This window comes from Raphanus sativus, chromosome 4, assembly GCF_000801105.2.
Source record: "Raphanus sativus cultivar WK10039 chromosome 4, ASM80110v3, whole genome shotgun sequence".
NCBI lineage: Eukaryota > Viridiplantae > Streptophyta > Magnoliopsida > Brassicales > Brassicaceae > Raphanus > Raphanus sativus.
Genome location: NC_079514.1, coordinates 3,609,408 through 3,634,745, shown reverse-complemented (window position 1 = coordinate 3,634,745; position 25,338 = coordinate 3,609,408). Strand labels below are relative to the sequence as shown.

The 25,338-nt window shown below is 37.3% G+C and overlaps 6 protein-coding genes and 1 pseudogene across 8 annotated transcripts; 3 read left to right on the top strand and 4 right to left on the bottom strand.

Moving 5' to 3' along the window:
• Positions 1–77: 77 nt before the first annotated feature.
• On the top strand, positions 78–1,817 carry LOC108853813 (plant intracellular Ras-group-related LRR protein 7). The gene is made up of 3 exons (XM_018627256.2): positions 78–656; positions 739–908; positions 985–1,817. The coding sequence occupies exons 1-3, from the start codon at positions 402–404 to the stop codon at positions 1,664–1,666; spliced, it is 1,107 nt and encodes a 368-aa protein (XP_018482758.1). The 5' UTR covers positions 78–401; the 3' UTR covers positions 1,667–1,817.
• On the bottom strand, positions 1,802–2,482 carry LOC108853814 (uncharacterized). Its single transcript, XM_057006996.1, has one exon. The coding sequence runs from the start codon at positions 2,399–2,401 to the stop codon at positions 1,916–1,918; it is 486 nt and encodes a 161-aa protein (XP_056862976.1). The 5' UTR covers positions 2,402–2,482; the 3' UTR covers positions 1,802–1,915.
• Positions 2,483–3,222: 740 nt separating this feature from the next.
• On the top strand, positions 3,223–4,416 carry LOC108852492 (uncharacterized). The gene is made up of 2 exons (XM_018625996.2): positions 3,223–3,587; positions 4,034–4,416. The coding sequence occupies exons 1-2, from the start codon at positions 3,398–3,400 to the stop codon at positions 4,153–4,155; spliced, it is 312 nt and encodes a 103-aa protein (XP_018481498.1). The 5' UTR covers positions 3,223–3,397; the 3' UTR covers positions 4,156–4,416.
• Positions 4,417–7,038: 2,622 nt separating this feature from the next.
• LOC130510446 (E3 ubiquitin-protein ligase HAKAI homolog) lies at positions 7,039–7,813 on the bottom strand (annotated as a pseudogene).
• Positions 7,814–12,365: 4,552 nt separating this feature from the next.
• Positions 12,366–14,329, top strand: LOC130511473 (F-box/kelch-repeat protein At5g39560-like). Its single transcript, XM_057008487.1, has one exon. It carries the CDS (start codon positions 12,545–12,547, stop codon positions 13,742–13,744), a length of 1,200 nt encoding a protein of 399 aa, XP_056864467.1. The 5' UTR covers positions 12,366–12,544; the 3' UTR covers positions 13,745–14,329.
• Positions 14,330–14,411: 82 nt separating this feature from the next.
• On the bottom strand, positions 14,412–21,075 carry LOC108811019 (uncharacterized). 3 transcript variants are annotated; one of them, XM_018583093.2, is made up of 15 exons: positions 20,755–21,075; positions 19,977–20,526; positions 19,674–19,902; positions 18,881–19,176; positions 18,323–18,502; positions 17,493–18,221; positions 17,327–17,421; positions 17,182–17,232; positions 17,009–17,097; positions 16,384–16,839; positions 16,190–16,264; positions 15,977–16,047; positions 15,826–15,883; positions 15,520–15,745; positions 14,412–15,438 (listed from the first exon to the last, which is right to left on the bottom strand). In XM_018583093.2, the coding sequence occupies exons 2-15, from the start codon at positions 20,396–20,398 to the stop codon at positions 14,822–14,824; spliced, it is 3,594 nt and encodes a 1,197-aa protein (XP_018438595.1). In that variant the 5' UTR covers positions 20,399–20,526; positions 20,755–21,075; the 3' UTR covers positions 14,412–14,821. The 3 variants fall into 3 exon arrangements, with proteins under 3 accessions (XP_018438595.1, XP_018438588.1, XP_018438601.1); XM_018583086.2 differs by having other exon boundaries at positions 17,327–17,424; positions 20,755–21,074; XM_018583099.2 differs by having other exon boundaries at positions 16,193–16,264; positions 17,327–17,424; positions 20,755–21,074.
• A 776-nt stretch (positions 21,076–21,851) lies between these two features.
• On the bottom strand, positions 21,852–23,656 carry LOC108811389 (protein ALP1-like). Its single transcript, XM_018583446.2, has one exon. It carries the CDS (start codon positions 23,529–23,531, stop codon positions 22,041–22,043), a length of 1,491 nt encoding a protein of 496 aa, XP_018438948.2. The 5' UTR covers positions 23,532–23,656; the 3' UTR covers positions 21,852–22,040.
• Between the last annotated feature and the right edge of the window lie 1,682 nt (positions 23,657–25,338).

Here is a 25,338-nt window from a genome sequence, read left to right as displayed (position 1 = left end):
ATAATGGAAATAAAGCTGGTTATAAAAAGAAATAAATATTACTGATTCGAACAGTGGTAATTAAATTAAAATGATTTTTTGTTACTTATGAAGGTAAGCTGAGAGCTGACCATTTTTATGTGAAGTAAAAAAAACTTGGTAACGCATAACTCTCTCTCCTTCATTAGTTAATCACCATCTTTTATTTCATTGATCTCTCAAGTAACTAAATTTCCGAAAACTATTCATTTCCTCAAAAGCCCACCAAAGTTTCTCCTCCATACAAAATCATTTGTGTTGCCATTATAAAGCATGCAGAAGAATCACTCTCATTCAACATCAAATCATCATATTATCATCTCTTCCTCTAGAAAAAACTAAGAAAATTATAAACACATACATACATTACACATCTATTAAAGATGATATGCGAAGAGGCATATCAGTATCAACAACTCCATGATCACATGATGATGATGGACTTGAGCCCGTCACCACTATCATCAACCATATCACCATCGTCATCACCAATGTCACCATCAAACAATACTGACAGCAATGAGGAAGAGAGACTAGAGGATGTGAATTTGAGTGGCATGTCACTACAATCGCTTCCAAATCCTTCCCTTAATTTGGGAATCATTTGCAAGCTTGATCTCTCCAACAATCATATCGAGGTATAATATTGTCCACACGTACACATAATTACATAAACAATCATATTGGTTTCTAATGTTTTTGTTTTGTGAATGATAACAGAAAATACCAGAATCTCTAACAGCGAGATTACTCAACTTGGTAGCATTAGATATTCACTCAAACCAGATCAAAGCTCTTCCAAACTCCATTGGCTGTCTCTCTAAGCTCAAGATCCTTAATGTCTCTGGCAACTTTCTCGTTTACCTCCCCAAAACTATTCAAAATTGCAGGTACACCCCTCAAAAGATTCACATCATCAAACTCTAATCTCTGAGTATATGATTGATTCCTCTGTATTCTTTCCAGGTCACTAGAAGAACTAAACGCAAACTTCAACGAGCTGGTTAGATTACCAGACTCCATCGGGTTAGAACTAACCAATCTGAGGAAGCTCTGCGTCAACTCCAACAAGCTCATCAGCCTACCAACCTCCATCACCTACCTCACTTCCCTACGTGTCCTAGACGCTCGTCTCAACTGCCTTATGATCCTCCCTGATGACCTCGAGAACCTCATCAACCTCGAGATCCTCAACGTCAGTCAGAACTTCCAGTACCTCACCGCACTCCCATCTTCCATCGGTCTCCTCATGAACCTCCTCGAGCTAGACATCAGCTACAACAAGATCACGGTCTTGCCTGAGTCCATCGGCTGCATGAGGCGGCTGAGGAAGCTGAGCGCGGAGGGTAACCCGATCGTGTCACCACCTATAGAGGTCGTGGAGCAGAGCTTGCAGGCGGTGAGAGAGTATCTGAGCCAGAAGATGAACGGTAGACTTGTGAACACATCGCCGAAGAAGAAGTCGTGGGGTTTCCGTAAACTGGTCAAGTATGGAACGTTCAATGGGAGATCAAGGGCTTGGACTAGGGAAGAGAGAGAAGGTCTCATCATGCCTGAGTACCGTCCCATTGATATCTTGGCTTCCAACAGGTTCCCTGGTATCTCACCTCGGTCTATCTTCTCTCCAAGAACATATTTCAGCAGATGATAATAATAAAGAACATTCATTCTATCTATCAACCATTTACTTAAGTCATCACTAAATGTATAAAAGAGTATGTATATAATCGGCATTCACATTTCAAACTTGTTATTGTAAATCATTTAATTAAAATTATACAAATATAACAAAATCTCTACTTTTATTTGTTTACCAACACAAAAATTCAAACGATGAGATTGATAATATCAAATGCTAACATTTAGAGTCTGGTTTAATAAAGCGATGTATATGACCCTAATGGAGATAACCAGGGATCTTAATCCTAATAAACAACATACTCATCACATAACCAATCACAATCGACGAAACACCCGCCTTGGCATAAGACGCCTTCACACTCTTAGCTCGATTCTTATCAAACGCCAGATCCAGCATCACGATCCCGACCCCGCCCATCACGAACATGAACCCCGACGAGAGCCCCTCGATTATGTACTGCCCGTTGACCCGACCCGACATGAACACGACGGGGCGAATCGCCCCCGTGACCGGATCCTGGGTCGATCCGATGCCCGGAGGCTCGACGATGACGTCGTAGATGAACCCGGAGATGACGAGGAAGTAGGTGAGGAGGATGAGGGAGAAGACGGTCATGGGAGATGGGAGTGTGAAGGTTGGGAGCTTGAGGCGGAGACGAGGGGGTCGGAGGAAGGAGAATGGGACGGTGCGGAGGAGGTGGAAGAGAGGGTCGATTGAGGATTCGACGGAGGTTTCTGACATGGCGGATCCGGTTCTCGGAGGCGTTTACTGGGATCCGATTCCTCACGTTGGATCTATCTACTCTAAGCACTGAGTGAAGAGTCTGCTCTGTTTGGATACTCGGATGATATTATCCTTGATCGGATTTCGTGAAAGCTAAACGCGAACGTTCTGCCGTTTTGAGAGAAAAAAATAATTTTACTAACCAAACCGGCGCAGACTGAAAATCGAACGGATACTCGAATAGTTTGAATATATTCAAAATATTACTTACTTTTAGTTTTAATATATATAAAATATAATTTATAAATAAAATTTTCCAGAAAAACATGAACTACCTAAATTACTCTAATATTTTTCGGTTTTTTGCGTTTAATTCGAATTTTCCGGAGTTTTTACCTTTAAACTCGAATTATTTATAGTACGGTTCCACTTCGGATTATAAGAAATAGAAACCCGACCCAAATCCTATATTATTCGAACCGAACTGATTCAAAAAATATATAATTCCTAAATATCTTAATCCGAATAATCTGAAAATCGAATAAACCAAACCGACCCGAACCGAAAACCCAAACAACGCCGAACACTGATTGAGTCGCTTGAATTTGCAATACGTTAGTGAGCATTATCTATGCATTATCTATACACGGTTTCACTTTGGTGCGTTGTGAGCTTGCTCAGTGTGAATTATTGTTTTTTCTATTATTTTTTACAAAATTTATCGCACGTTGTGTTGTTTTCTTTTCGAAAACAAAATTAAGCAAAACGACGCGTAGTTTGCATTTAAATAACAGATCCGGCACGAATTTCCACGATAAATGAAATTGCACCGAACTTCTTCGATCCGTCTCCATCACAAGAGAAGAGAAGAGAGACTCATTATATTGTAAAACTTCTCGAGCTTTGGAATCTTCTGGTCTTTAGACGCCGATTGATTCACAGTGATTCTGGTTTCTTTCTATATCGTTTCGTTTCACCATTGATTGATCTCTCGATCCACGGAGCTGTGGGCAAATGGCGTACGTGGACCACGCGTTCTCGATATCAGACGAGGACATGATGTTCGAGACCTCATACACCGTCAATAACCGACCGCCGGTAAAGGAGATCGCACTCGCGGTGGCTCTCCTCGTGTTCGGAGCCTTAGGAATCGTCTCCGGCTTCTTCATGGCGTACAATCGAGTCGGCGGCGATCGAGGCCACGGTTAGCGATTTTCGTTACCTTCTGTGTAGCTCTGCTGCTGTTCAATGCTTGTGGTCCTCTTAGGTTCATTTGTTCTTAGCGGAATCCTAGTTTGAGAGAAAGAGTTAGAAAGAAATAATCAGTTTTTTCCAGCTCAGATTGTTTTAGTAAGTATTTAGATTTGAGAAGAATCCTAGGTGATGAAAGATGATAGATTAGATTGTAACTGCTCTTTGGTTACTTAGCTAAGGTGTGTGTGATTTGTTTTTATTTTTAGCATTGTGCGCTCTTGAGATCTAGAGTGGATTTGGATGAATACAAGAGGCTTTTTTTTTTGTTCCTCTGATTATGTATAGGCGGCTCTCTCTCTCTCTCTCATCAGCTAAGATTGTTTTGATTTTGGGAGATGAGCTCTCAGGTAAATGAATATTTGATTCTCATTGTTTGATATTTTTGGGTGAAAGCAGGGATTTTCTTCATCGTCCTCGGGTGTCTTCTGTTCATCCCAGGGTTTTACTACACTCGGATCGCGTATTATGCTTACAAAGGATACCAAGGTTTCTCCTTCTCTAACATACCCCCTGTTTAGTAGCAAATGTATAGAGATGTTTTTATTAAGCAAATGGGCAGACTTTGTTTTGCTCTCTAGTCTAGTTTTAGAGGAGTCTGTCTAAGTGAGTGAGTCCCATGTTTGATATAATTATCTCTCCTCTTCTTCTTTTCTCCTTCCACTTGTTAAATAATTACGCCGTCTATCACGATTTGTCATATCCATATATACCCCTGTTCACATGAATCTTTGTTTCTAACCAATGCTATATGTGAGAGTTTTTTCACATGTTGATTTCAAGTGAATTAGATGTAGCTATTAAACGTGCAAATGAAACATAAATGTGACTCTGGTATCATATCTTCCAACTTTTTTTTTTTTTTTTTGTTCTTCTTTTTTGTCCTATCCACTTTATAATATGTTACTTTCGGTTAGCGTGATATAATATTATTAAATAAACGTGACAAATATGAAAAAAAGAGATGGATATTTGAAGGATAGTATTCTCCATTGCACAGCTTCAAAAATACTATTCTTTTTGCCACACCAAAATTCTAATTGCCACACTTTTTTTTCCTCATATTTCTCTTCTCCTTCTTACCCTTAATATTATATTAATATCTTATATCCATTTTATTTTTTAAAATTAAAATCAAAATCAGATCTCATTTTCCTCTCTCCTCTCTCTCTTCCCTCTCCATTACGTCAACCTCCCTCCAAAATTCAATCATGGCGGTCCCCACACCAATCCACCTCTCTCCTTCCCACAGCTGTCATCTCCTTTCTCCCATCTTGTTCCTCTTCCTTAACCAGAAACAATTTTTTCTCATATTCTTAACTCCATTGACGATTTTGAAGGTTTTTTTAAGGAAATTGATACGTTTTTTTTCCACGAAATTCTCATAATAATATACTACTTATTTTTTATGTATTATGTGAAACGAAAAATAGCAACATTTCGCTGTAAAAATCGTGAGAGTTTTGAAAGAAAAATTAAAATAATGTTTGAAGAAGATTTTGTATTGTTCTCTATTTTTAACACGGTTTTGAAAGAAGAAAAATATGAAAATTGTGTTAGACGATAATCTGGGTTGTGTAACACATTATTAGTTGATTAAAAAGCCTTAAACTGATGAAAAAACTAAAGTTGTAGGTAAAAATGAAAGTTTTAGGTATATTGTTATGAAAATAGATGTTTAAGGGCAATTTTGTATATTTCTTCTTATTTTGCACTGTTTTAAACAATAATAATGCATTACAATAGTGATAGACGATATTGTGGGTTGTATAACACCCTCTTGATCAATTATAAGTGTTAAATCGAGAAAAGCAAAAATTTATAAGAACTACTGGAACGACTGGTATCACTAAAGTGAAAGTGTATTACTTGTATTACTGGAACGACTATGTACCAAAGATCTTAGACAACTTAGATTCTTTAAATGGTTAACTAATCATAATTTTTTTCCAGAGAATTATATGGCTTCTCCCATTACAGTCATATGTGTTGACAATGGAGGAAGTTACATCAAGTATAGGCATGAGATAAAGGCAAATGGAGATATCAAGTATTTGCAGAAAGAGTAAGACAAATAGAGATATCTATCATTTAGGATTTCAATTCAGTTATATCTATTTTAACTTTCAATGATTAAACAAAAATGCTTTAATTTTATAAATAATTTATTTGTATTAAAAACTTTTGATTAAATAGATGGATTTATTAGGAGCATGAATGCATCAGATTATTTTTAATATTTTTGAAAATTATCAAAATTAAATTCTTCATGTTCATTTAACTATATTTTAACTTTAACATTATTTACAAACTGTTTTTGTTTTATAAATAATTTATCTGTCTTACAACCTTTTGATTAAATAGATGTATTTATTAAGATCATGAATGCATTCACATCATTTTAATCTTGTGAAAAATATCAAAATTACATTTTTATTGAAGCTGAAAGATATACATTATTTTATATAAATTTGAAGATTTGATATTATATTTTTATTTATATAAATGTGTACATGGACTACTAGCACTACTAGGACTACTTTGTACTATCTTGTATTACCTTAGACTACTATGTGTTATACATATTTCTAAGAAGTTTATATTTTTTGCTTATTATATATTTTTAGAAGATGTAGCTCATATATTACGTGATAATATGTTCATATATGTGTTTATTTGCCAAATTAGACGTAAAATACTCTTAAATTCTCAAGTTGGTAGAAATTTTCTGATTTCCATATAAAACATCCTTCTACTTCCATACTAATGTCTTGATGGGAATGCCATAATAGGCTGAATTTCAGAAAATACATAATTTCTGCCAATGTGTTATATACAGTTTATAATTGTCTAAACATATTGGTATTACTATTAAATTTAATTTCTTGAGGTTGTATTACTAAAAAATGTTGTAATTTGCAAAATTATTACTATGAAGAATGAAATATTACTACTAGCTTGAGTACTACTAAGAGTAAAATTAATATTATTTTAATATTCAAACATTTTTGTCTATCAACACGTTTTAGACATATGTCATAGGTTTTTTTTACAAAATGTCGACAATGTGTTACACGTTTTAGACATATGTCATTTTTTTTTAATAAAGTATTGAAAATGTTTTTGTCTTAGTAATACCTAATAAACCTAGTAGTACAAATGTGTTTTCTTAAAACTCAGACTGCCTTATACTATATTGGTCCAAACCTGATGCAAAGACAATCATACAACACATAGCATTTTCAAAAACCTTAAAACCCAAAATCAGATTCACACTGATCAAGAAGAGAGACATTGGTTCTAAAGATAGAAGCATTAGAGAGCCACTTTTTGAAACTTTCAGACAAATAGTTTTAAACAGTACATACAAGAAGAAGAAGAGTTGAAACAAGTCTTAATAGTTACTACTCCTGCCCAAAGTCATCACGGTTGTCTTGTTGCCACCCGAAACCTTGAGCGTCTCTACCCATGTTAACATGTTGAGGCGGTTCCATACCAGGATTCCACGAGGACTGAGGATGATAAGATCCTTGGAAACTCAGATTCATCGTTGGCACAGGCTGCTGCTGCTGCTGATACCCGAGCGCAGAACCTTGTTCTGTCTTCAGGTCTTGTCATCTCAAAAGGTGCACCATTGTAGAATTGCTGAGACGATCCATCAGTTGTTGGATAAGGCGGAAAGCTAAACTGCTGAGGCAAACGATTGTTGGGAATGGGCATGGTGGGCGGTGGTTGCATCATATTCATAGGTAGAGGGTAGTCAGGGAACCGGATTCCCGGTTTAGGACTAGCGGTTTCGAAACCGGGAGGACGAGAGTTATCGTTGTTATCTGCAGGGTAACTCCCAAATCGAGAGAGTGGCTTTGACAAGGAAGGTGACCTGCGTAGTAACGGAAGAGGCTGCTGCTGCTGGTGGGATCTTAAGGGACCTCTCATGAGTGTGGAGTCAGAAGAAGTAGAAGATTGGTGCTTTGTGGTCTGAAGGTCAGAGTCGTTGCCATCTTCTTTATCAAGAGGAGCATCGGGTAGTAAAAGGGAGGCGTGGAGGTGATGGACATGGGATTCAAAGTCAGGTTTCTTGAGGAAAGACCTGAGACAGTGAGGAGCAGCACAAATGAAGATACCTTCCATCATCTTGATAGTCTGAATCTTCTGAATCCGTTCATCACATATGTTCAATAAAACACAAACATAAAAAAAAAAGATAACAAGATATCAGCGAAAGATATCAAGTGGTTACCAAACACATATGTTAAAATTCAAACATTCACTCATTAATTCAATCTCACGAATTTAAGCATCCACACACATATTTCTATCCATTATTTTCGAACCCACATTACAAATGAGCATAGAATTCAAAAGAAAGAGAAGAAGAACGAAAAAGATACCCAGATTTTTTTAGAATGAAGAAGATGGAATAGAAGGCTTCTGTTATAGATGAAATCGAAGGTTTCTGTAAGAAGTGTGATTCATAGCACTTGATTTCAGAATGATTTCGAACAACGAGAAGAAAAAAGGACAAAGTGATTTCATCAATTTGGATTTTCAGCAAAAAAAAAGGGAGAGATGTGGAGAAGGACGTAGTGAATCTAGGTGGAAGAGGAGAGAAGGAAATACTCTGATTAGGCTAGAGGATTAGATTAGGTTTAACTGTAGTTTTGTAGTATTGTTAAGGGTAGTTTAGTATTTACTAATATTTCTGTATTTAAAAGAAAAAGAAAATTAAATGATTTATGAAGGGACTTTATTCTAGATTGCCACACTCACTCCCATCTTCATTCTAATTTAACCCACCAATAAAAAATATTATAAATTTTATTATATTTTAATAAAAACATGGTGAAAATCGATATTGCCCTTACTGAAACCAAGTATTTACAAGATCCAACCTAACTATTTGATTCGATCCACTATAACTCGGACGACCCGCGCATTGCTATCTTTTCCCTCTTTGTCTGTCGTTCTCAACGCCGTTACAAAAAAAAAAAAAAAAAAAGTCTGTCGTTCTCAACTTCTTCTTTTCCCAGAAATCTAATCTCCACTTTTCTCTTCCTCTGAAAACCCTAGAACCGACGAAGATGATGAAGTCCACCGCATCCATCGCTTCTTCTCCGGTCTTCCCTTAATCCCTCTTGTCCTTTCTTTCTCTGATTTCTTAATTTTTCTAACCCAAATCCATCTTCTCTTTTCGCTCTTCTGTGTAAAAAGGTATATTTTTCTTCAATTTTTGATTGATTTTATTGTGGGTTTGAAAGGATTGTGGTTGAGAAGATCCGATTAAAAACCGGTTGAGCAGATACGGCTCAGCGGTTGGATCCCAAACATGAGCTTGGATTCACCAACCGGTTCTCTCAGGTCATCTGATCAAAGAAGCGAAAGATCAGCATCAGTTAAAAAAACATTAGCAGGAAGCAGAAGAATTGTTGTACCTCCCAAGCAACCTGATATCCTCGCTTCTGTCGAAGAGATGAATGATAAGTTGATAACTCTCCAGTCTATTTATAGTGAGTGACTTTTTTTTCTTCTGTTTGCACGAAGTCACGACTTGTTAAATATATGTTGCAACCCCTGTATTATTTTAGCTTTAATGACCTTCCTTCACTCATAAGTCATGGCCTTTTGTCTGCTAACATGTGGTAAATACTCTGTTTTAAGTTCTTGACTTCTTGTGAATTACTTGTGAATGTGTCACTGACTCATGAATGGTTGTGTTTGGCTTGTGTAACACAGATTGTGTTCTCTCAGTTTTTTTTTTGTTACTAGCTTGTTGCTGTCTCATTTGAATGTGTGACTGCAGTTTGAAGTTTCTGACTAAGTTTGCTATGTGGTCTCTTAGTTCTTTTTAAACAGCATTCAGAAACATCAGTTTTATCTATTTTGTTAAGCTAAAAGAATTAGTCAGACCTATTGATGGTAAGCTAAGTTGCTATGTAGTCTCTTAGTTTTCTGTTATGCTATTGTTGTTTGTTAGTGACTCAGTAACATAAGAGTTTGTATAGCGAATATATAAGTGTGTTCTTTGACTTTGTTGAGTGATTATTTTGTTGCTGCAGACTTTGGAGTTCGTGAGAACAGATGTTGAAGCCTCAGAAGAGAGCTAACATGTTGGAGATTTGGAATCTTGGAAGAGTACAACTTTGGGTTTTTAGTTTTATGATAAACATTATAAAATTATGAATAAAAATATGTAAACTTTGAATTTTTAATTTCATGATGAACATTTACAAGTATAAATAAAAAATATGTAAGCATTGAGTTTTTAATTTCATGCTTAATTAAAGACAAGGCAACCCATATCCTAAGAAAAAAATTTGTACTAATAGGTTTATTAGGTATTACTATGACAAAAACATTGTCAACACTTCATGAAAATAAAAAAAAATAAACTTAAGACACATGTCTAAAACGTGTAACACATTGTAAAAAAAAATACATGTCTAAAACGTGTAAAAGATAATATTAAATAAACATGTTTGAATATTAAAGTGATATTTATTTTACTCTTAGTAATACTCAAGGTAGTAGTAATATTTCATTCTTCATAGTAATATTTTTGCAAATTATAATATTTTTTAGTAATACAACGTCATTAAACTAAATTAATTAGTAATACCAATATATTTAGACAGTTTTAGATTGTATTTAACACATTGACAGAAAAAAATTTCAGAAAATATGTGTTTTCTGAAATTCATCTCATGATGGCCTTCCTATCAAGACATTAACTAGGAAGTATAAGGGTGTTTTCTATTAAAATGAGAAATTTTCTAACAACTTGAGATTTTAAGAGTATTTTATGTTTATTTTGACAAATAAACACATGCATGGACATATAATCACGTAATTTACGAGATACATCTTTTAAAAATAAATAATAAGAAGAAAATTAAGGTTCTTAGAAACATGCATAACAAATAGTAATACGGAGTAGTTTTCTGGTAGTTCAGGGTAATACATAGGCTCTAACTGGTGACATAAGGAACCAAGGGGAATGATCCATTCCCACTCATTCTTTAAAAATTACACCATTTATAGGGAATTTTTGTTCCGTCTGATTCCTTGTCATTCCTTAAATTTTAAGGAACCATAGAACAAAAATATTTCTTATCAAAATTGATATGGAACAAAAGTAATAAATATTCCTTTTAATTCCATTGATTTTATTCCTATTCATTCCTTTCCTACTCATTCATATTCCTAATTTAATGGTCACCAGTTAGAGCCATAGTAGTTCCTAGTAGTCTATATTACATATAGTAGTTCTAGCAGTACTAGTAGTTCACGCTTGTTTGAATACAATACCAATTGAAAGTAACTAATCTTCACCATCCCATCTCCATTTCCTTAATCTTTCTGCATATATACTCGACCAATTCAGAATATGTAACCTCTTCCACAGATGTTTTCATCACTAGAGTGTGGATTTGATCTTCTCCCAAGATCCACTTAATCTCAGCCCCATCCTTGATGTAACTTTCTCCATTGTCAAAACATATGATTGTAATAGGAGAAGCCATAGAATTCTCTGAAAAAAATAAAATTATGATTAGTTAACCATTTAAAGAATCTAAGTTGTCCAAGATCTTTGATACATAGTCGATACAATAATACAAGTAATACAAGTAATACACTTTCACTTTAGTAATACCAGTCGTTCTAGTAGTTCTTATAAATTTTTGTTTTTTTCGATTTAACACTTATAATTGATCAAGAGGATGTTATACAACCCACAATATCGTCTACCACTATTGTAATGCATTATTATGGTTTAAAACAGTGCAAAATAAGAAGAAATATACAAAATTACCCTTAAACATCCCTTTTCATAACAATATACCTAAAACTTTCATTTTTACCTAAAACTTTAGTTTTTCATCAGTTTAAGTTTTTTTAATCAACTAATAATGTGTTACACAACCCAGATTATCGTCTAACACAATTTTCATATTTTTTTCTTTCAAAACCGTGTTAAAAATAGAGAACAATACAAAATCTTCTTCAAACATTATTTTAATTTTTCTTTCAAAACTCTCACGATTTTTACAGCAAGATGTTGATATTTTTCGTTTCACATAATACATAAAACATAAGTAGTATATTATTATGAGAATTTCGTGAAAAAAAACGTACCAATTTCCTTCAAAAAAATCTTCAAAATCGTCAATGGAGCTAAGAATATGAGAAAAAATCGTTTCTGGTTGGGGAAGAGAAAACAAGATGGGAGAAAGAAGACATGAGGCGACAGCTGTGAGAAGGAGAGAGGTGGATTGGTGTGGGGACCGCTTGTTAGGTTTGAGATTTTATGGGAGAATTTATGGAAAAAATTGGAGGGAGATGATCGACATAGTGGGAAGGGGGAAGAGAGAGAGGAGAGAGGAGAGAGGAAAGTGGGGTCTGATTTTGATTTTAATTTTAAAAAATATAGTGGGTATGAGATATTAATATAATATTAAGGGTAAGAAGGAGAAGAGAAATATGAAAAAAAAAAGTGGGGCAAGTAGAATTTTGGTGTGGCAAATAGAATAGTTTTTTTCCATGTGTGGCTATGGAGAATACTTTCCTTTATGAAGTGGGGCAAGAGAGAATACACATGGGAGTAAGTGTGGCAATGTAGAATAAAGTCCATATTTGAATGAGTTATATTTGATAGAAATATATACATGCCATTAATTGACCACCTTTTTTTTTTTGACATCATTGACCACCTTTCTAAAATCGAAAAAGAAACAAAATCCAATAAGAATATCAAAAGGTCTTATTTTACCAAAATAAATAAATATCAAAAGGTCTTTCTTTCTACATGCGTTAACTTATGTAAAGACCTAAACGTGTTTATTAACCCTATATATATATATATATATCATATGTTCCCTCTCCACAGCCTCTATACTGTATCTTCGGCTGATCATGATCTCCCACAAAGTTGAACCAACCAAAAAGAAGAAGACGGTTCCTGAGCTACCGTCGATGTTTTCTTCACTACCTGACGAAATCATAGAAAACATTCTTGCACGTGTCTCCAGATGGAAGTACCCATTGCTCTCTCTCGTCTCAAAGAGATTCCACTCTCTCTTATCATCTATGGAGATCTACAAGACGCGATCTCAAGTAGGAGCAGATGAAACATGCGTCTATGTCTGGTTAAAGTTGCCCGATCATCCATGTGCAAGCTGGTTTAGCCTTGAACCTAATAAAAAGAGAACCAAACTGAAAAGCAAAATTGGGTTTAAGCGGGACCCAAGTGTAATGTCGGTTGTTCCTATACCTCGCTCTTCTACCAATTCTTTTCCCGACCTATATTACACGACGACAGTTGGTCCGGAAATTTACATAAGTGGTGGACCCTACCCGGAACCATCTTCCTCTGTTCGGATATTCGATTGTCGGAGTCACACATGGCGTGATGCCCCTAACATGATCGTGGCACGGGAGAATGCGGAGACAGTTTTACTCGACGAGAAAATATATGTGATGGGAGGTTGTGATATTGACAAGTACTATGCCAACTGGATTGAGGTATTTGACGTAAAAACTGAGTCTTGGACAGCCTTTCCTGGTCCTGGCGCTGACGAAGACGACTTACGTAATAACTTACGCAATAATAATAATGAATGTTACATAGTTAACGTGTTCGAAGGGAAACTTTACGTAGCCGCAGATGAGAAGGAATACTCTTACGACCCGAAAAATGGTACATGGAAACTTGTAAGAGAGAATTCAAGTTTCACAACAGATTCCGTATATATTTGGGCTAAGATGGGGAATGTAACATACGGTTGCACTGATTCAGGGAACTTAATGTGGTCTGGCTTTGAGAATGAAAGTATAGAGTGGAGGGAGATCAAGGGTTTGGAGAAACTCCGTAAGCATCCTACAAGAGGTTTGGAAACTGGGATTGACTTTGGACTGGTGGGCTTTGGTGGCCAACTTTTAGTTATGTGGTACCCGTCTCTAACCAAACGAAGGAACACAATTTGGTATGCCAAGATTTCTGTAGAATCAAGACGCAATGGACGTGAGGTGTGGGGAAAAGTTGAGTGTGTTGATGCGCTTACCTTTCCTGTCGAATCATGTGAAGGGTTTGGCTGTGTTGCTGCGTCGGTTTGATTTCTCTTTGAGATAGTATGAGTTTTTTTCCTTTTGCTTTGAACATGCTGTTTTGTCCTTAGAGACGGTCTTCATCCCTTTGTTTTCACATACAATACAAGTGAAATCATAAATCTAAATTATACATACATTAATTACTATTGGTGGTTTGCATTTTTGGTTACACATTAGTGTATGGTAATTTATTTTCAGATGAAACTACGATAATAGTGAATTGATATTACGCAGATGTACGTGACTGTGTTAAGAATGTAAGAATATTATTTTAAAAAAAAAACTGAAAATGTACTTCGAGTGATTATACGGAGAGATTTGTTACGGCATGTCAAATCTATTAGGGTTCAGAATCAAGAGCAGCGACACAAGAACTTTGAAGTCATATAGTGATCTTGTCATAAGAAGAAGCAGACCCTTTTCTTTTCTTTTGGAACTTTTTCAGACCGTTCGCTTGTGTACTCTTTCCCAGTTCTGTAATAAAAATTCTAAAGTCTGAACCATTCTCTCCTACTGTTCATATAGAATCCTTTTTAACTAGATGGCGTTTTGGAGAATGCAGAAAACGATAGTAATTAGATTTTCTCCTGTCTTACCTTGTACATAAGAAAAAGTACATCAACAGAAATACAAATAAAAGGATCAATATAGTATGACATTTAATTTATTCATGTATTAGAAGCTGAATTTTATTAAGGAACATAAAATGTATGTACAGAGGCAACAATAATGATTCTGAGGTTACAAAAGCGAAAAAAGAAAACCTGAGACTTATCTATATATCACTACACAACATTACTATCACTATCTTTCCCGACGTTTTTAACTACTGACCTATCTTAACCGCCGGAGTATACACCACCCATCACCCAATAAACAAAAACAGTTTCACCACCATCCCTAGTAATCACCCTATAAAGAAACAGAAAGAAAGAGCCCCTAAACATGATGATGATGATACTGATGGTGAGTGGTTATTCTTTCTGGGAGCCAAAACTTGTATTTCCTTTTACTCATCTTTCTTTTTCGCTAATAGTATAACAGAGGAGGCTGTACAGAAATAAAGACATAAGGGTGGGAGCTTTATACCATCATCTTTAAGTCTGAAAGATCATCCATGGGTATTTGAAGTCCAAGGAGGTCTATATCATTATCTTGTAACACATCGTCATCGATGTTCAACCATGAGCTTAGATCTCCTGCTTGTGCGTCGAAATCATCTGGACCACCTAAACCGTCTGGTATCTGCAGGCCAGATAGGTCGAGTGGCTCTGTCTCGTCCAGTGTCTCCAAGTTACTATACTCGCTGTTGTTGCTATTAGTTGGTTTGGACGATGATGTTCTGTTCTGCTCCGGGATACTGACAGAAGGAGAAGAAAACATAGGAGTTGCTTTCTGCCTAGGTTTGGTTTTCGACTTCCGTTCACCCTTGGCGTTATTGGACAGTGCAGGCCAACCGATCTTGTTAGTTCCTCCACCTCTCGATGATGAAGCCGCCTGTCCTTTTCCATCTCTGTCCCTGTCACTTCTCTTCCCTTTTGTACTGCTTGAAAATGGTGTCCCACACACATCATCAAGTAGCAACTCTCTCTCCCTCGTTCTATTTGACCACATCGTTTCATCTTTCCCTTCCCGTAAAGTATGTTCAGAAGTCTCTCTGTTCTGTGCCAATGATGAGCTTGGTTGTGATCCTATCGGTGCTGCCAGACAAAAAAAGAGAGAGATTCGAGTTAACAGAGAGTTTGTGGATTCGAAATAGTAAGGCCAAAAGGATATCATACTTGAAGCTGATAAAATATCTTCCTCCTTGTCCGTGGGATTATCTTCAACTTGTGTCAACCCAGCAACGAGGATGTTCTTGAATGTAGACTCACTAAAGCAGCTTTTGCCTATCTCTTCAAATTGACGACATCTTCCAAGCGTCCGTTTCACGAAAGCAAATGCGACCTGCTTTGATATCTTGTTAGCCGAACTCTTTCCACTAGCGGAGTGATGCCGCCGACTTGCCTGTAAAAACAAAAAACCAAATAAAAATTATCAAAACATGAACTTGGAATGACCCAAAGTAGCCAAAGAAAAGAACTTACCTTGCTCTTTTCATATGCCATTTCGATGAGTTTTTCGTAACCGAGCCGATCAAACTCACTATATGTAAGGAGAAAAATATCAGAAGAAGTCAGATCACTATTCAGATCATTAAAGACGTGCAAGAAAATCAGAAGAAAGACAAATTCATACTTCTCCTGACGTTCTTTCATCTCTAGGGCAGGCGTTAGTAACCGATTCAACATCTCTTTCTTCTTGGAACCCTTAAGTTTTAAGATAGACAACATCACAAAGTTAGCTATCTTGAGACACACAGTAGTAGTAACATGTAAATCAAAAGCGAAAAGTAATCATAAATTGTCAAGTTGTTAAAAGGAAGGTAAAAAAACACGTGAGAAAACATACCACCTCGTAGACAGCCTCCTCTAACGTTTTGATCTCCTCGACTATTCCTTCATCCTCCGTGTTTGAAATATTAGGCTGCAAGAAAACACAACGACAACACATCAATCAGCCTGGAACTATAAGAAATCTAAATCCAAATCAAATAGCAACAGTAGGTAGCATTTCTGAAGTAACTGAACTTCAGGGGAGTATACCATGGTTTCCAAGCAAATGCCAATAGATTGAGCTTCCAAATATATCTTCTCATCTATCCCCAGAGTTTCATATTGAATGTCTGAGAAGTCGATGGATGAGTGATCTGTAAATCTTCCATTGACATTGTGGGGTGAGCTGTTAACACCCTTGAGCGGGATAACAGACACATCATCTTCTAGATCATCAAGTTCCAATCTATCACTTCTATAACCATTGAACTCCTTATGATTCAAGACACTGAATTCTGACTCAGCATCGGCTCCAAATCCATCAAATTGTAAATCTTCATTTACACTGGCTGACTCCTCTGAAATCAGAGCTGATAGCAACCTCTGATAAAGGGGCGAAGCTTTAGAATCCATTCTGCTGGTTGTAAGTCCCTCGGCAAAATTTTCACGACCATCGAAGTCTGAAGATGTCCCAACTGGTGTAGTACCCATGGAGGAGAAGTCACCCTGAAAGAGAAAACGGTAGTGACATTTAATAAAATGAGAAAAACTACTATGCAGGACGTATTTAAGTGCTACACATGCATAGAGAGATATACAATGATCTGTCACATCCTTAAAACTATGAGGTCTCAAGTTTATAATCTATCTTATGAAATGCAGGAAAACGAATTACCAGTTGTTTTACGAAATTGATATGTGAATCAGATATAAAGCAAAAGTAGCGCTCCATTTGTTTCCAGAAAGAGCTAGGAAAATTCTGAGCTGTATCAAAGAACCAGACGGATTAATCTAGATAAGAAAATATATTAAAAAAAGACATAAATGAGAAACCAAAGAATTGCTTACCAAAGCTTATAGCTGAGTTAACAGCAGCTAGTAGCTCTTCATGCCCATCATCTGAGCCAATACAGAAAATAAAAGTATTATAACTTATAAAGAAAGAAGAAACACCAATCCTGCTAAAGAACACAATCTGATTAATTGAACTGACCAAGAAAATCTAGTGTTGTAGCGTTTGCCGATGTATTTCTCTGACGTTTGTAAGCCTTGCGGTCAGAGAGCTTCCTAGTGGGTGGACGACCTGCCCTGCTGCAGAGAGCGTTAAAAACTAAGCCTCACGAAACCTAATTACAGGTGCTTGAAACAGAGTTCTCTACCTTTCATTCTTGTCATTTCTTGCACTGCGAAGTTGTTTTGTTGTTCCATGTCTCATAACTCCCATTGGGTTGACAGACCTTGTTGAGCCAAAGCCACGGCCTGTCCTTCCTTGTCTCCTCACTCCATCCCCAAGCCCTTCTCCAAGGACAAGCTTGTTCTTTCTCGATTGTAAACCAGTGATGGAGAGCTTACGAACGTTCAGAGTAGCTTTCCCATCGACCTCATCAGATTGCTTTCCCTGGTCTTTAGATTTGATCTCAGGGGGGCTAAATTCTTCACTTCCTGATAAAGCTGTTGTAGACAAGCTATTCTCGCCTTTTAATCTCACTCGAGGAGAAGCTGCTGGCGAGCGTCTTTGAAATCCAAAACCTGTTTCACTACAACCAACATCTGACATGTTATCTGATGAAGGAATGTCTTCATTGCTTGAAACAATTGGGACCAAGTTCGTTCTCCTTGCAGCACGGGATATCTTTTGTGGTCTTTGACTGGCCCATTGCGTTACAGGTGGTGATGAAGACCGATTTGATGTCATACGCTTGCGATTAGGAACCCCAGACAACAATGGAGGTTTGTTTGTACAACCAGAAATGTCCCAATCACTTGGAGAAGGAGTGTTATGGACAACCGGAGAAAGTTTAGGAGGAAGCCCTGATCCTGATCTCGGACCACGAACTGTAACATTTATTTTTGGGCTTGAAGAATTGGATTCATCGTGAATATTTGACCTGAAAAGAAACCAACAGAGAGTAACAAGAATTTTATAAAAGAACATCAGAAATAATACAGGCCAGACCAATAGTTAGATTGTAAGTTTGTTAACACATACTTGTTGATAGCCCTGAGATTCACTCTTTCCTTATCTGAAGCAATAGCTCGTTCTCTCTTCTCATTGTACAACGAATTGTGATCTGAATCCCTGGAGGGCAAGGAACCCCCTGCCAAGCCTGTCTGCCGAGAGAGGCTATCAGATCTTCCATATGGAGCAGCCCCGTTTACTGTCCCATGCCTACACGAGTAATGGACACAGAAACATTAATCAACTGAATGACCATTAAAAGAGAGTCACAATAACCTGTACTGACAGACGGCAGAGAAATGAAAGAAGAGATTGTGCTCAATCAGACAGGCGCTAAACAAAAGATCTTCGGTATAATTTCAGCCACCAACCTAAATTCCATAACCAACAAGGGGATTAAAGCAATTGTCGAATCAAGGTCACTAATCTTTATAAAGGAAATGTTGTTCTCACTTTAACTTTGTTTCTTTTCTACTTGTGTCATTCAATGAATTCTTAACAAAACAAAAGAAGCTTAAAGAGGAAATTTGGGAAAGAATCAAAATTAAAAATTGAACCTAAAAGTTACGATCTAATAGTAAGCCATACCTTGACATGTTCGAGTCACCATTTAATCTCAACCTGGAATCCCCAGTTGATTTTGGTATGCCCTGCTTCAAGTCCCTGTAACCATCAACTGCTTTATTTGAAGCCAAACTAGAAGGACCATCTGTTTTTATGCCAGATCGTTTTTTCTTCATTTTCGACTTTTCCCAACCATCAATGCCAATTGAATATCGATCTTCACCCTGAACTGCATTATGATTATTTGCTAGTCTCATTGTGTCTTTATCCCTATCTACAGCAGCAGATTGTCGGACAACAGCATTACTCCGAACATCCATCTGTATCACATAACAGCAAAATTAAAAAAAAAAATTGAATTTGTACTTACCAATTAGTAACAAGTAACATAAGTTAACAATAACTGCCAGATGCTTTTCTTATTTAGAAGTTAGAACCCATAATTAAAAACATCTTGCGGTATGAAAATACTTTATAAGGTTAGAACACAATAATCATTGTAGAGAAAAAGAGAAATTGGAAACTCTAAGAGGACCAATGCTCTGTATTCTGGCTTGAATATGAAATTTCACATACATTTAACATTGGAAGCACAATTACCTTACACGAAGATGTTCCTATATAACTATCTGTTTAATTCTATGATAACAGTCCGTAATTCTACCAAAAATGGTTCAATATATGCTCTGATAAAAGACTACATCATGACACAAAATGTCTACTCAGTAAACATATGGACCAATATATTTGGTGAAAACAGCTCCACAAGGATAATGCACCAAAAATCATATATAGCCAAACAAAAATCAGGAATTACCATGGAAGTACGTGTCCGCTTATTTAATGCACCACTTTTAGGTCCCTCTTCAAGCTTTTGCTGGTCAAACTCAAAACAACCAGGCAGAGACTGTCCTTGAATTCCCCCTTTACCTAAACCAGAGCGGTCACTGGAAAACCCTTCTGGTCGAGACCTCTTCTTTGTAGGAACAGTAGGAAAAAACTTGTTAAATACAGACGACGCTTCGTTGAAAATTTTCACACGCTCCCTGCAACAACAGAAATCCAAATCTCTTTTCGGTTCAATGTGAACAGGATCTATCAACGTATCGTAATAAGCTACCTGGCCTTGACATTGTTTTCGCGTAGACCAGCCTTGAGTCTTTTGATCTCTTCTGGTACAGGAGACGGAACTAACTTCCCTTTCAGCGTTGTTGTGCTAGGAGATTCATCTCCTTGAACCCCAAGAGCCATACTCACATGACGCTTAAAGTCACCGTGACGAATAGACTTGTGATCCGCGGCAACCACCTTCGGATCAAAACGCAGACACTGAAAGAAATTCGTTACGTCGGTGGTTTGCGCTAACGGTGAAGTGCTCCTCCTCAACGTAGTGTTCGGGACAGGAGGATGTTCAACCGTCTCGCGAAAGCTACTAGATCTTTCCATATGTGCAGCAGCAGCAGCTAAGTTGGACCTGTATAAAGAAGTCCTATCTGGCCCACCAGAAGAACGATCAGACTTCCCAGGTGCTGCTGATGACATTCCCTTGGCTTAAGCAAGTCCACTGTTTTATTTATAAACACTACACACGTAGTGGCACGTGACAAGGTTGAGGAGTTGCAGCACATATATGCTTAATTCTCAGCTGTCGAATTATTTAGAAGGTGCACCTGCAAAGTGTGACAAAGCGGAATCAAAAACCACAATCTTGAAGTGATCAAAGCAAACTCAATCACAGCAAACAAACCCTCGAAGAAAACTGAATCAATAAAAAATCACATGAACTTCGTGAGACGAAGTCAATCATGATCAATAAGCAGAGAAACCAACAGAAACGGAATCCTAGAACCCGGATCACACTTCAGATATAGAAGATGAGAGAACAGAAACCTCGTTACCTTCGAATCCAAAATTACAGATTTCCCGCGATTACAGAAAAAACTCTTCCCCGCCAAAATCAGGGACCTATGAGAGATTGAATCGATCAAATGTGTACGTGAAGAGCTCGAAATCGAAATTGAAATCGAATTCGAAATCAAACGAAGTCCCTGCAGCAGCAGCAGCAGCAGCCATGAGAGGACGGGATCGAGAGACGAACCGCGCCTTCGTTGGTTTGCTGTTTTTTTTTGATCGGGGGAGATTGGTTATTACGAAGTTACGATATTACCCATTGGATAACTTTAGAGGATGGTCGGTCCCGTATGGTGACAGTAGGGGTAATCTGGTAAATATGAAGGACTCAAGCTGGCTTAAAAGTATCCAAATGGCTTTTCTTAGGAACAAACAAAGCTGTGATGCTTTGACGAATGACGATTTAACAGTTTAATATATAGTCCGAACACTTATGTTTCTGGTAGTTATCCACATTCATTTAAGTCTAAGATCTTAAATCCAAAACATTTCATCCTTTGATGTCACCTTAACTGCATTCAGATTTGTAAAAACAAAAATCAATTACATAATTAAGGGGACCCATAATTAGGATCTTTAAGATTAAATTAAATATTGGTGAATCATATGAATATTCCATATTTGATTGACTAATAATTTGGACCAAAAGGAAACCAGTATTGACTCATAATCATTGCCTTAGATATTAAATTTTTTAAAAATCAATTAATTTAAAAGTCTGATGGATTCTGTATATATACACATATAGAAGAATTTACTAGAATAATATATTCTCAATCAACTAAACATAACAAAACTAAATATGTATTTTTGAAAGAAGTGTTTGGGTTGGTAAATGAAATTTTATGTTATGGTAGTGTTTAATGTTTGTTTCACAAATATAATTTACTCACAGCTAGCATCTAATATAGAAAATGTAGAACGCATATGACATGTGAAACAAGATAAATGCATGTAACGTTGTGTTACCAAAAGAACGATTAAGGAACATGCTTATCTAGCAAACTAAACATATAGTAACTCCAAATTAGCATTCTTACAGAACTTTCCACCATGAATGAGAAACCAAGAAAGAAAAAAAAAATGCTTTTGAAGGTTTCGAATTCAATTTGTATAGAGAACAATACAGAACTAAAGATTACACATTGCTACTATTATATAAGCCAATGACTACACTCAAATCAACTATTGTTTTTGTATCCAATCTGGAAAAAGAATTTTGCAAAAAAAAATAAAATCAGTTCCAAGACAAAACAGAGAGTCCAACATTTAGTTACAGAGTCCCTGTCCCGGCGAGGCCACGATGCAAGAGATTGTGAGAGATCTGGTCCCTCGCGCTAGACGCAGCCGCAGATCTTATATTATTCTCCGGCACCGTCACATCATCAAACACCTCGAACCTCAGCTCCGGCGCCATCTCCTCCTTCCTCATCTCACAAACGTTATGCAACACGCAGCAAGCACCGAGCACGTACGGAAGATCCAGCAGCTTAACCTCCGTCATCTTCTGCAGACAAGCCCACCTCCCCTTCAACCTCTCGAACGCCTCCTTCGCCACCCTCTGGATCCCTCCCACGCTCTCGTTGAACCCGTGCTGCGTCCACGTCAGGTTGCTTCTCGCGTACGGCACCAGAAGCCAGTCCGTCAGCGGGAACCCGCCGTTCCCGACGATCCACCCGTCGCGTAGCATCCCACGCGCCGCCCGCTGCTGCGAGAGCGACGATTTATCCAGGATCCGATCGTCGGAGAGCGATCCCGGGTTCCCTATGCAGACGTCGGTGAAGTTCCCCTCGGCGTTGACCACCCCCTGGACCGTGATCGAGTACGTCGTCTTCTGGCTCCTCTCCGTGTGCCTCTTGTTGAGATACGCCGCCACGTGGACTTTCGGGGCGATGATCGGCACGTGCGTGGTGTATATCGATCCGACGACGTTTGGGATCTTGTGCGCCGACTCGAACCTCTCTTTCGTCCATCGGATCTCAGAATCCGAAGGCCAGTAGAGATACCTCGGCATCATCACATCGTGGATCGCGCGGCAGACCTCGATGACTAGTTTGTGACACGTGGAGATCCCCAGCCCGAAACGCTCGGACACGTGGCGTAGCGGAGCTCCCGTGGCTAGACGCCAGACGCAGACGGCGACGCGTTTCGGAGCCGGGATCGCGTCGCGGAGCATCGTGTTCTTCTTCGTCACCGTCGCGTCAAGCTCCTCGCATATCAGATCGAACGTCGGTCTGCTCATCCGAAACTCTCGCCGGAACTCTTCCTCCGGGAAGTCCGGCCGGCTTACTCTGTCCCACCAGTCCGTCGTCCGCTCCTTCACCCATAACCTCCTGTGATTCGGTACAGACCCGGAACCGCTAGCAATATCGGCTGTACGTTGTCGTTTAGGACGAGAAACATCGGTTTCTTGTTGCAACTGGTTGTAGTAGTAACTATCCATTGTCCTCGCTCTCTCCTTGTGATTAGCTTCTAGAAGAGACTCCTCTCGGTTAGATTCAAAGCCCCACTGATGATGCTCTTGTTGCTGTTTAGCTTCCTCGTCCAATACCAAAAGTGTCGCGAGTATATCTCCAGACGCAGCCTTATTACTACCATTCACATCTTCTTCTTCCTTTCTGGAGCGTTTCTTAGTGTTAGTGTCGTTACCAAAACCTTCGAATTCGAAACCAGAAGGAGCAGAGTCCATGTCCTGAAATAGACCAAGGAGATGGGAACACTCGTCGTCTTGTAGGTATGGGAATGAGGAAGCAGAGACTTCCATTAAAGAGGGAAATAGTTTATTCTCCAGAGTTTGACTAAAAAGTGTTTTGACTTTTTTAGATGTGAAACCAAACCTTAAAAGCTTCCAAGTGTTTTGAATTCAGACAATGATTTGTGTTTGTTGATTGTTCTGGTTTTATACATTTATAAAAGAAATGGTTTCTTTGTCTGCGAGAAGAGAAGATACGGAGAGGAAGGAAGCGCGTGAAGGTGTGAACGCGGTGAGGGAGATTGGTCTGATGGTGACTTGACTTTCTTTGTCTTATTATTTTATTATTATTTTGTAATGTTTTATTTTAGATAAAGCGTTTACTGGTTACTGTTCTTTTGAGAGATTACACCGCGTAAAACTTGTTTGATTAATATCATAAAATGACAAAAAAAAAACACACGTTATGATAACATATGTATGCATAGTACTGCACAACTAGTAAAGAAATATTTTTGAATGGTTATTATTATGAGTTATGAATGATCGACGATATCTCATGAGTATCTTTTTAGTAATAGTATTAATATTTTGTATTTTGTGGTGTTTATAATCTACAAACAAGGTGGTCTTTTCAATATATATATATATATATATATATACACATATAGGTGTGTATGTGTGAGACTGGTTTTTAGCTATGAGCCTATGTGTGTTGATTATGTTGGAGTTTATAAACATTTTATTTTATTCTAGTTTTTTGTAGTTTATGTTTTATTACATAAAGATACTGGTTGAATATTTCGTCCTTGTGTTTGATTAAAACCTCTGCCACAAGTCGAATATAATGTACAGTGTTATGAAAGTAATGTCTGAGTCGAAGGATTAATTTGATTTCAAAGCATTGAGCTTTATTTCACATTATTCAAAGATTTACGCGGTAGGGAACCATGGTTGGTGTAATGTTATACTCTTCCATGCATTTGACAATTTTTGGGAATATCCATAATATTTCGTATATAAAATTATTTGAATTAGACTGCTTTAGGAAAGAACACATTTCTTAAAAAAGAAAAAAAGTTTATTGGAATGAAAGCTAGTTACAAAAAAGAAATAAGATTCTTGGAAATGGCAAACTGATAAATTTAAAGATAGAATGTGATTTCGATGGTAGAACATCTCGGGAGAAAAATGGATTCATGGACCGACACGTGCTCCTGAGCTGCGATAAACCCACAATATGATTTTTTTCTGATCAACCCCACAATATGATTATTTATTTACATTTAGCTAAATAAGACATCGATTCATCTATCATCCTCTAAGTATTTCTAATGGCACCAACATCGGTAGTTTGAGTTTAGAGCAGCAATGTATAAATATTGACGCGGTGACTTATGTTAGGGCTCGTTCCTTTGGTCTGTTACAAATAAGTTAAATAACAAGTTAACCGTTGACTTATCCACTATTATCCATTTTCTTTTTATTGGTTTAAAAAATGTTAAATGTCACAAGTTGAGAAGATATAACAATGTCCTTATTCCACTGTAACCGCTTCGTAAATAGTCAAGAATTGTTTTTTTCTTTTCTGGTCCACTGGAGCTTCTGCCTTTCTGTCTTGATAATTGATATCATATATGACGTCACAATCTTCCTTATACTTCGAGTTTTCTCTAAAATGAGAAAAGAGTCTGATCATATAGTATTAAGTTGCTAACTTCAACTTGAACAATGTTGTAGTTAAAGAAAAAGAGAAGAAAGAAAGATACAACGTGAATTAAAATGAGTTAATTCGTAACGCCTTTTTTAGCTAGACATTTTTTTATTTATCTTAATTGTTGTTTGTTAAAAGTTTATCTGATAACAGATCATGGTCCTA